The sequence below is a fragment of the Falco punctatus genome, assembly GCF_963210335.1.
Source record: "Falco punctatus genome assembly, chromosome: 7".
Taxonomy (NCBI): Eukaryota; Metazoa; Chordata; class Aves; order Falconiformes; family Falconidae; genus Falco; species Falco punctatus.
Window position 1 is genome coordinate 30,436,256 of NC_137587.1, and position 12,371 is coordinate 30,448,626.

At 36.1% G+C, this 12,371-nt stretch overlaps 1 protein-coding gene across 6 annotated transcripts in view; it reads right to left on the reverse strand.

The window, feature by feature from the left end:
* Window positions 1-12,371, reverse strand: part of RPS6KA5 (ribosomal protein S6 kinase A5) — a 78,869-nt gene that overhangs the window by 16,603 nt on the left and 49,895 nt on the right. For all 6 annotated transcript variants that reach the window (XM_080396703.1, XM_080396707.1, XM_080396705.1 and 3 more), the window contains 3 exons: window positions 10,060-10,163; window positions 1,849-1,999; window positions 219-380 (listed from right to left, as the gene is read on the reverse strand). In XM_080396703.1, the coding sequence (XP_080252829.1) occupies window positions 219-380; window positions 1,849-1,999; window positions 10,060-10,163 (417 nt within the window). The remainder of the gene's footprint in view (window positions 1-218; window positions 381-1,848; window positions 2,000-10,059; window positions 10,164-12,371) is intronic.

Consider the following 12,371-nt stretch of genomic DNA (forward strand, 5'->3'; position numbering starts at 1 on the left):
GGACATTCAGCTGGGAATGGAGACATTTTATGCATGTGGTAGGATTGTTTCCACCTTTCTCAATTTGCAATTCCTAAACAAACAGCCCTGGGAACTGGGATGGGAATTACATAGTTCGTTCCCAATAATTTAGAAGGCAGGAAGAAAAAAAGCTAGCTAAACACATGGAATTGTTCAATAAATGATTTTTTAAAAATCAATCTGAGATCTTAAAATACCTGAAATATTCTTTCTGAAGTCTGCGGGGTTGCTGCAGGAGAATATGTCGGATCCATTTCTGTAAACTCTTCTGCAAAATTACTGACATCCAACTCATCTCTGATTACTGGTTTAAAAGGAGCTGATACTTTTTTTGCAGCTAAATCATCCCAATTTATATTCTAAACCAAAAACAGGAAAATAAATTTGATTCAAATGAAAGTTTAACAGAAACACATACTGCAAAGGGAGACTTGTCCAGAAACAAATCTCCTGACTCCATTTGCTTTTTTCCATGGGCAGATGAAAAGCACTAAAATTGTGCCCTATTCGTTTGCTTAGGTAAAGGCAAGAAGTATCATACTTATTTGTAAGTTGACAGAACCCAATTAAACACAAAGAAACTTAACAGTGGAGGTAAATTAAACAATTAGCATGACAGCCCTTAATTTTTTTCCTCTGTTTCAGAGGAAACATCATCTATATTTTTGTAAGCCATAGTGCATGCATGCAGTATCTTCAGCTTTTCATAGCTGATTTATATGCCTAATTACTAATCTCAGCTTCCAGAGCCCTGAGAGCATAACACCCTCTGGATTCTTTCTTAAATGTATGGCTAGAAGTGTGATGCATAGATAGAGCAGTTATGAGAAAAGGGCCTTATTACTGTAAAGGAGTGAAACTCGAAATTAAGTCAAGATTAGAAAGTGTATGAGGAGGTTTAAGTCTACTTTGTCAGACTCTCTTATAAGAAGAAGAAAATACAGAAGGGATGAGAAGAAATTCAGGAGTTAAAAAGCCAAGATATTGCCCATGCTGAATGTTACAACAATTACATTGAAAGGTTTAGTTTATACTACCAACTTGAAATTTATATATGTATATAATCTGTTATAAATTATATTTTAAATTAATCTCACACAGAAAATATATTTATTAAAAAAGTTCTCTATATAAATCTATGATTTTATATAAATATAAAATATATTGATTATACAAATTTAATTTAAAATTATATAAATATATATTAAATGTTATATAAAAAATGCATTTAACTTCAGAAGCACCAGAAATACACACTTAAGTTTTTTCAAAGAAAGCACACAATCAATTTCAACCTCAATGGATGGAACAGTACAAATGTATGCAAATCCGATCTTTGTCATTTTTTGAAACTAAATGGTAATATACTGAAATGTGAACAGAATTAAAATCTACTAAACAAGACTAAAGATTTCATTAGGCAAAGGAAAATACAGAAGAAGCATTTATCACTAAAGGTGAATTTTAATAGTAAAATTTGAAAATTGGTAATGATAGTAGCAAACTGTCTTTTCAAAAAAGCCCATCAACATACAATTTAAGTGTTTTCCACCTAAACCTTCTGGTTTATGTAGTGTCTTTTAGCTGCTTCCAGTAACTGTTAGAAACAGAATACATTATCTCCCATGCTCTTCCTGTAATGTACACACAAAATCCATATACATATAAGCATGTGAGTATTTTCAGCAATTTCAATGAAATTATTAATGCAATTAACAAGCCTCTAAGCTATTCTGTTAACAAACCAACAGAATTTCCTTAGACTTGGATTACAAAGGCACTAACACAGAGGAAGTGGTATCTGAGGAATTTTATTGTTTGTTTTACCTGGAAAAAGGGATGCTGTTTGATTTCATCAGCATCAGTGGGACCACAACCTAGCCTCTTCTTGGGGTCTTTCATCAAAAGACGCTGAATTATATCCTTAGACAGTGCACTCATTTCTTGTGGATAAGGTGGCTCACTTTTTAATATTCTCCTGTAAAATGAACAAAATTTAGTATTAACTTAATGTGTTGAATTTAAAACAAAGAGTTACCATACTAATGGTAGCATTTAACATTTCACTTAAACTTCTATTGTACCCGCTAAAGACAGGAGGATGAAAAATGTGAAACCAACTTTTTTTTCTTTGTTTTTGTTTTAATAAATAAAGGTTTGAGGAAACAGACATGAAACGTGACATTTGTAGGAGATAAATTATGTAACTTAATCCACAAAAGAAAAACAACCCTCACTTCATACATACTGAGTTTACTATACCAGACAGCTCCACAAAGACATCAACTTTGTCAAAAAAAACCCAAAAACAATTCCAAAGTTAAAAATTATTGGAAAATAAAGAGAAAAAAACCACATGGTCCATTTGAGGTTTGCCTGCACCTTGTATATTGTGTTCAGTGCTCATGCCCTGCTCTCAAAAGGAGACACTGTAACTTTTGTAGCAAGATGAACTAGAAATGCAGAATGCATTTAATATGAAAAACTACAAAAAAAGACTAGGACTATCTAGCATAGTGAAAAGGGGGCTTAAGGCAACTGGGCACAGTGTTCCGCTCAAAATGATGAATGCTAAAGAAAAAGTGGATAGGGACCTCTGACTCTTTCGATTCAAGAACTAGGAGCCACCAAATAATGCTAGTGGAAGTTCAAAATCTTGAAAGCCTAAGTGGAAACACATTTCAATATCTGCCTTTTACATGTGTAGCTCCCACAGTTTTATATAAAGTGAAAGTCAAGTTTTCCTTCAGATACTCCAAATGTAGACATTGAAGCTAAGGACTCTGAAGGAAAATTGAGAATGCACACACAGACAAACACACACCAAAAACATGTCAACAGGTTTAAAAAAATACATACACAAAACCCTTTAGTATACAGAATCACATAATGGTTGAGTTTGGAAGGGACCTCTGGAAGTCATCTGGTCCAGCCCCCTGCTGAAACATAGTCACCTAGAGCCAGTTGCCCACAACCATGTCCAGAAGCCTTTTGAATATCTCCAAGGTTGGAGACTCCTCCACCTCCCTGAGTAGCCTATGCCAGCGTTCAGTCACCCTCACAGTAAAAAAGTGTTTCCTGATGTTCAGAGGGAACCTCCTCCGTTTCGTTCTATGCGTTAAAGAGCCTGGCTCCCTCTTCTTCGCACTGTGCCTTCAGGCGTTTACATACATTGATGAGATCCCCGAGCCTTCCCTTCTCCAGGTGGAAGAGTCCCATGTTCTTTCAGTACCTTAATCTTCTTAGTAGCCCTTTGCTGTATGCCCTCTCCAGTATGTCCACATCTCTCTTCTACTGCGGAGATCAGAACTGGACCCAGCACTCCGTTGCGGCATCACCATTGCTGAGTAGAAAGTAAGGATCACCTCCTTCAACCTGCTGATACTTTGTCTAATGCAGCCTAGGATGCCACTTGCTGCCTCTGCCACAGAAGCGCTCTGCTGGCTCATGTTCAGCTTAGTGTCTATACATGTACAGGCTACTCTCACTGTGGTGACTTCAGGAAGCACGATACATAGAAGGAGGACTTAAGAGCACCTCCACTAAACACAGACTGAAAGATTTTGACTCTACGAGAGACCATGAGGCTGAAATTATATGAGGTTGTGGCAGCACTGAAATCTCATTTGTTAAACTTTTATCAGAGGGAGACATGAAAGTTGAGCACTGCAGGCCATTTCTAAATTTTGTTTAAAGTTACTGCATGACATATCCTTAGAGTCAGCTATCCCATGGGAAATTTTTTTGTCTCGAAATACGTAACTTCTGGGATTAGACCAAAAATAGATGCAAACTGATTTTTTCCTAAATAATCTTGTCCTGTCTGTGTGGAATGACAAAACCAAGTTCAATACGCACTTACCCCAGGACTTGTTTCTACTGACATAGTATCCAATTTCAAGCAAACAAAGAGAGAAAGCAATCTAACCTCTTGGTTTAACTAACACTGAAATGAGTTCAGAAAATACAGTCTGAGCTTTAAGATGGATTGTATCTTTAAATGATTTAAGGATGGTCTACCAATAAAGGTCTTAATCACAGCCACTCTGCTAGCAGAAGCAACAGCAATCAAGCCTTGCCTCCAAGTTTTGGACACACTTCACTTTACAGAAAAGGACAAGAAAGCACAATATTGCTAAATGATTTCTTAATTAGGGACTTTAAAACCAAATTTCAACATCACTAAACAAGAGGATTCTTACACTGTAGGACTGATGGAGAAGTAAAGATTCAGCCTCTGCAGAAAGCATCCAGTTTCAGAAAGAGGAAGTGAGTAAGGAAGTAAGAAAACCTTCCTGTTCTAAGACAGAAGGCAGGACATCTTGATAGCAAAATTATTTGATTTACAGGAGGGGCAACAAAATCTACAATATCTCCTTAGCTTGAAAATCACTTCAGTTAGAGGAGTCCAAGGAAATTTATTTATCAGCCTTTCAGAAAGGTATATAATAAAGGTCCTGGAAAGAGACTAATTCTGTCTGGGCTCTCAGAAGGGGAACCCTAAGTCAGGGGTTTGGGTTTTTTTTAAAGTTAATTTCTAAAGCAATGGGATTAAGACTCTGGGATGTCCTTAGAACCCAAAATGGAAATTCCAGAGCATTCTCCTGTCTGAAAAATATCAGAAATTACGGACAGCCAAGTCAGATAAAAACTTGAAAATGTCTTTGAAAAAAAATGCTGTATTGGGATGATCAGTAACATGGGTAACGAAGAGAACAAACATAATTAGCATACATAAAAAATTAGCGTACATATTTTGCCAATACAAGTTTGGTATAAAACTGTATTTTGCCTAATGGAAAACTTCTGTGGCAGCAACATCAGTAATTCCTGCCTTTTGACAAGATTACAGTTTCAAATTATTTCTTTTCATAGGCAGAACTAACAATAAAGTGGTATTTAGCTATGTGATTTAGCTATGATTATAATCATTTAGGTTGCAAAAGACCCTTAAGATCATGGGTCTTCGGACCAGTAACTAGCACTGCCAAGTCCACCACTAAACACGTCCCTAAGTGCCACATCTACACATCTTTTAAATGCCTCCAGGCATGGTGATTCCACCACTTCCCTGGGAAGCCTGTTCCAATGCTTGACAAGCCTTTCACTGAAGAAATTTTTCCTAATATCCAATCTAAACCTCCCTTGGTGCAAGGTGCAATTTCCTCTTGTCCTACTGCTTCTTACTTGGTCATAAAACCTCAAAAGTACAGAACCTGAAGCTTTTTTTGCTTCCACCAGGTAAAAGACACAATCAGATCATGAAAAATTGAAAGGATCACCATAGCAGACCAACAGAAACATTGTTTATGCTAGAACTGTTACTATAGTCTATTATCAGTGCCCTCAGAACTGTATTATAAGCATCACCAAAAAGATACATATCCATCCTGATGTTCAAGGAGTAAGAGAAAGGAATGCCAAGCTGTAACCTTGTTAAAAGGCAGAGGGATAAGCTTCCAGAGTTTTCACCTTCACATTTCAGAATGACTCTTCTGAATGGCCTGCCATCCCAGAACTACTAACGCCCAATTCTTTTGTTCCAGCTTTGAGCAGTTCTAGTTCTAGGCAAGTCAGAGACTTTGATGCCATACTTATGACTTTCTTGAAACCATCCACTTTACTGAAAGGTTAGACTGATTTGTAGGCAGAGTCACTGATGCAATGTGGTTCACATTAACTTTTGCATCAAATTGTTTCCTTCATGTGTCAGAGATTTCCTGACTCATTGCTATCTGTTAGAAAAGCATCATTACATTATTGTCTATCAGTTCTTGGACTTTGGACTCCCGTCTAAGCACATAAATGCTGTACATTCTAGATAGACAGCTACAGGCTTCAAGAAAAAGTTCCAGAAGACACCATGCAAATTACAAGTTGGATTTAATGACCGCTCTGACCTTTAAAACATCTAGCAATCGCTGAAGTCTTAACAGAAAAAGAATAAAGAAGGGAATCCCAGCATACACACCTGCTATGCATCTTCCCAACCGTTTTATCAAGGAAATGTTTCCTGCAGAATTGCAAGTATCTTCATAGCATCTAATGACGAATGGTAAAATTTCAGCCACCCTCCATGAAGTTTAACTAAAGACTAACCAACCATGTCAAATAAAGGACATAGGCTGCTATTAGCATTAGTATGCTAATATGGCATCATATGCTTCTACAGATTATATTATAGATGTATATACCTATGAAAATGGAAGATAGATAGATAGATATCTATTCATAACCCCAAAGCTGGTAATTTTCTAAGCTGCTGCACAGCAGCAAAATACTACTCTGAAAACTTCAGGCTCATTTTAAATCCCTGTATCTATGATAAGACCCTCAAAAGTCAACACCCTAAAATGGATCTCTCTGTCTTTCAAGTTAGCCCTACAAATCACTCATGGTCAAACTGAAAATACTGGGTTTGTAATCAAACCCAGCCCTTCCCTATGCTTTTGCAGGATGGGTCCCATCCACAGCTCTGCAACAATGGAAGTCCAGAAATCTCAAAAATGAAAGGAAGATTTGGGGGGAAAGGAGAAGAAAGGAGAGAGGGCATACTAGAAAAGGAGAGATACTTGAATAGTTCTGTGCCTCCTTTTTACCTGTAACAACAAGCACGTGAACAATGGTCTTCAGAGACAGAGACATACGGGAAATTTAAGTATGCACTTGCCATGAAAGAGAAGTCCAGAGTGTTGTCAAAAAGGTTATCATAAAAGAACTGAACGTAATGTCTCATAAAAAAAGATACAAACCACAAAGTAACTATTTCTGACAGAACTGAACTGTACATTACAGAGATATTTCAGAACAAAACTTTGTACTCTAATTTAACAGCATGTATTTCCTTGTGTTGCACAATATCTAAAAATACCTAAGAATATTTCCCACCTAGGTAAAATAAAAGGAGGACCTGGATTCATTTAGAAGACTACTTTTTTTCCTTAAATTCAAAAAAATCAAAGGCGATGGAAACTGATCTTTCTAGTTTCATTTCCTCTCTAAATTGATGAAAAACTGAATTGCCAATAACTTCATGAAATTCTACAATTGCCAATGGTAATGAAATTACTAGTGCTGGCACAGAGATACCAGTTGATATAAACTTCTTTCTTGATGGCAAAGTTATTTTAAATAGAAATTATATTCCCCAACCTAAACAGACTTTTAACTTGCCAGTTGCAGCGGACTTAGAGAATTCAGTTTTCTCTTACTCAGTAGCAAGCCCTGAAAACAAAGATAGTCATGGAGAGAATCTGGAACCTATTTAATTATAGATGTGACATATCTATAGAGTCTGCACCTCAATTCAACAGAAAACTTTATAGAAAAGGCTGCAGACAGCATTGAAAGAATTAACAACAACAAAAAAAGGGCATTAAGTATATATTGTAAATGTATCCTCAGTGACAAAATTATCAAAGAAGAAAGGGAAATAAAGATCATAGCTTCTAGGCCAGACAGGCTTAGGATAAAAACAGGTACTGGAAATTCCACTGTTACTTCTTGAAACAGCTCTGTGTTCTCATGCTAGAGATAAACACACGGAGGGCATTTCTGAAAAGCCATGAATATGGTAACAGTATCTTCTAAATATATCAATCATGCATGTCAGGAAAGGTGGATCATTTCTTTCAGGCATGCTCTCAAGCGAGTAACTCAACAGCTTCCCAATTTGCAGTAAACTCTACACAGACCCCTTCAATCCTTAAAAAAAGGGGGGTTTCTCCATCTTCTCTGATATGTACTTCTGCTTCCTACTCCTCTAGCCCTCTGCCTGGGCTGCAGGAGCATGAGGGCCTGCTGATACCTAACATCTGTTCTGCCTGCTCTATCTCACCCTCAAGGAAAGCCCCAAACACGCTCCCATTGCTCCCCAAGGCACACAGCAACCATCACTCCCCAGAAAGTTCCACGTGACTCAGTGCAGCAGCCAGGACAGAGAAAACAGCAATGTTCTCATATGCTCAGCCACACTCTTAAAAGGAACGTAACATTCATTACATAAAAAACTGCGAACACAAAAAACTGATATCATCCAGCACAGAAATTGCTATCAGTGGAAAGGATTCAGAAACCATGGGTCTTACAAGTACTGAAGTAACAGAGGACAGATGAAATAAAGTCTGAAATGCAGTCATATAGTTGGGACTAATGAGGTTTCAGCTATAAACTAGGGGCTTATCAGTTGGAAATGATAGATCTAGTTCCTTCTCTTTTTCTATCAGTCCACCATCGGCATCAACAAGAAAAACCCAAGTAAAAAGGAATTAATATCTTTTTGTTCAGATGGTGAATTATTACTTCAATTTAACAAGATCCTCTTGAAACATCAACAGGAATAAATTGTCCATATGTAAGAAATAGCACCACAAACTGATTTAAGAAAAGACTTTTTCAGGAAACAGGAAGATTGCGAAAAAACTTTATTTAGGGAAACTGTAAGAATTTACCTTCTAAATTTATTAAAATAAAAGCTGAAAGACTACAGGATTGCTGTCCATAAGTATGTAGCATAAACACCAACCAAAAGCATACTGAGCAACAACACAGTAAACTTCCTGCAACTAAATTTACATCAGAAATCAGGTTATTAGCCATCAGAGGATGGATGTTAGCAACCCTGCAGTTTCTCGGCTTTCAATTTAATCTTACATTATCAGAAAGATTAAGATACTAAAGACCACAGAAGGACCTACCAAAAGACAGCCAAATCCTGTAGAATAGTTATCTAAAAAGTTTCCCAGTTTGGGGGAAAAGCTATGTAAATTCAAGTCAAAGTTCTCTCTAAAATATTTGTAACTCCTTTGCAGTTCCATTTAGTAAATTTGGAGTCAAAATTACAAATTCAGACATGGCATAAGTAATCAACAAGATTTCTAACCTTAAGTATGTCAGAAGTTTTAACTCCATCAGGAGGGTGAAGTCCTGAATTTTGTTTTGTTAATGGATTCCCCTCCCTCCCTGTATGGTTTTTCTAGTAGCCCTCTTAAGTTCCCTGTTCTGATAAGAGACCTAGAAACCAATAAACGGTTCTCAACCTTCCAAAAGATTGTCTGAATTTAGAACAGAAGTAAAATAAATTGTCAAAATAATTGATGTATGTTCTGTTGCACATTATAACCTTAAATACCAAGTGACTTCAGGTGAAAGTTGAACCACAGTAATGCATTCCAACAAGAGCAAGATTATTGTTAGTTTTCAGACTGGATTTACAAGCTGATTTTGACAGTGGTTACTGATTTGTGAAATTTAAGCCCTCAACTCCCTGTTCCAAGAGAAATCCAGTAATAGGAAATGCTCATTTTGGGGGGAGATTTCAGTGAAGTCTTTTGGTCAAGCTTATTGCTTTCTTTTTAAAATGCTCCAAGGCTGAAAACAAACCTTTGAAGTGTATAGATTACTGAACATAAAGCTGATAATCAGGAAAAAGGTACATGTAAAATATAACAATGGCATAAGTTATTTAATTTCTGTAGGTATCATATTCATTTTTTCTCAGATATGCAAGTATGGCTAGAAAAGATCATGTTCTTAATTTCACGTTACACACTAATAAAGTAAGTACTACCTGTGACAAAAACGTGGGAGTAGGATACATCCTGGCATTTTAAACCTGTGTTCTGATGGAGTAAGGTAGCAAGAGGTGACAAAAATATCTGTAGCTAAATATGTTTCGTAGTGTGTCAAGATTTTGAATGTGATAATTTGATTTACATATAATTTCATTTTTCATTTGACTTCCTTTTCAACAGTATACATGCAGCAGAGCTGAGTGCCTACAAAGCTGTGGTTCCACTATAGTTTAAACACAACAGGTCTTTTGTAAATGTCAGTTCTACTACTTCAATAACCTGCTGAGGTTAATAAAACCCATCTGCTTCTAAATGTTATTCTCTTAAACAGAACTGGAGCAACTAAAATGTTACCCTGGTAGCACTTTCTTCTTAAGTTCTAGATTAAAACTCTTACAAAACATATTTTATGGCATAAGCATCACTTTGTGAGCAAGCACATGTATTTTACTGTTTTGAATCTTACCTAGAAATCTCTGCTTGGGAATTCTTCTCTCCATCAACTGTAAATGGTGATGCTCCAGTTAATAATTCATACATAAGAACACCAACACTCCACCAATCAACAGCCTATAGACAACAATAATTATGTATGTTACGATACATTGAAGTAAAATTGTTAACAAAAGAAGGAACAAAACAACGCACCCAGAAAGCAACTAGCAAAGGAAGAGCTTACCTATCAATACAAAAGGAAATCTGGATACAATAAGGCATAAACAACTGCAGTACTGACTGGAGGCATTTTCTATGATAAATTAAGTTCATTTTGAAATATCTCCACTTAGCTGCTTCAACTAATTTCTCAAACTGAGCTCTTTCTACTGACTACTAAAGTTCCTCTCCCCGTCCTGCTCCCAAATTACTTTTTACCACTGTGAAGCAATAAGAATTCTAAAACTTATTTGAAATAACAGAGGAACCTAAGCCTTGCTAAGAGAAGTAGTGGAACCCGAGTTTTTAGGAGCTTGAGAATGAAACTAAGGAACTTACAAAAAAGCAGTTTAAGAGCACAGGTCATAGTTAATCAGGGCACCTGAAAATGCTATGCGATTTTATCTTATAGATCCCTGTAACACATGTCATCTTTCACTTCTAATAGACTAATCATATTGCTCATATCTCCAATACCTCGTAACTTAAAAATATTTCTCTTTCAAAATAAAAGATGCTACTATGAATAATAAAGGAAGGAGTTCAATCATTTCAACAAAATTAGTTTAACTACAGGTTGTTTGAACTTCTCAGTTTTACTTCCATGAAATTTGCAAATTAATGAAAGTTCTGCTTTACTTATGTTGACAACATTAATACAATACAGGAAGATAATTAGTGAAATGATGACAATTTGCTCTCATATTCCAGGATTTTTTTGCTCCAAGATACTCAAAAATATGATGTTTCATATATTCAGCCAGGAGTCTAGAAGAACTAGCTGAAGAAGTCTCCGTATTGTTAATAATTATCTTTGCAAATACACAATGGTCAGAGAAAATACGAAAGAATTTTTCCTTGGCATGTGTTTTTTCACAAGAAAAGGATGATCTGCAGACTCAGAAATCAAGTTTAGAAAAACCATAAATACTGAAATACTAGAGCACAACTTATAGGCAAACGATACAGCTATCTAGAAGAGATTACAAATCAAAAACACTGATTAACAATGAGCATAGTACGTTAAGTAATCATTTTCCTCTTTTTTAAAAAATAACATCTTTCAGTTGCTTGATGTACAGTAAGTATGAAATACACTAAAAACCTTGTAACGCTACATCACATGACATTACTAATGGTGACACAAAGAGTGTGTGGTGTAAACAATTATCATCACAACTGCAAAGTCACCCTTATTTATTAGCTAACATTTGGTACCAAACTGTGAAGCTATTTCTTACAGAACACTGTATGGCACTGCAGTGTATCTAATGAAAGTATCAGATAGAACCAATCAAAGATAACAGAACAGAGATCACACTTTAAAACAATAATATTGAATTTGTAAGCACTTGAGAAGCCAGAATCACAAATTCAAAGTGACTGAAGCATTGTAGAGGTGCTCTGAAACTGGTGAGACTAAACCAAGAGAGAGAGTACAGGAAGGAGCCTTGGTTCTTAAGTTTGTAAAATTCTATTTTTAATAACGACTGGGCAAGCAGTACAGTAGAAAAAGATGCAAAGGTTAGTGGAATACAAAGCAGGTGTGAGACTGACTATGTGAAAAGCAAAGCACATTCTATTTTATGTTTAATAGAAGAATTGGGGAGGTAACCATTCCGCTGTACTTCAAACTGTGAACTCTCAGCTGAAACACTGTGCCCACTACAGTGCTCCCTGCCTGAAGAAATATACAGGCAAACTCAAGACCAAAAGAGACACAGAATGCATAAAAGAAGAGAGAAAAAAAAAGGAAAGAAAAAAAAAAAAGGACAACTTCTCAGGCAAAAGTCAGACTGAGTCCAGTTAGTCTAGAAAACAGAGATGGAGGGTCAAGTAGTATTTTTCAATGCTTAAAAAGGTTGTCATGAAAGGAACTGTGATCAACTATATTTCATGACCCCCAAAAGAAAGACAAGTCAACTCAATCTACAGCAAAAATACCTGAAGATTAAATATTCTCCAAAACTTCTCAGTATAGTGAACAATCAGAATAATTTATCTAGGAACACTGTACAATTCTTTTGGAGACTAGGGGTTTTTTAGTTGCAAATATCACTTGTAAATTATGGTTTTCTTGACCTATCCCATCAATTACTGACACTTTAATTCATAGTAAAAAAT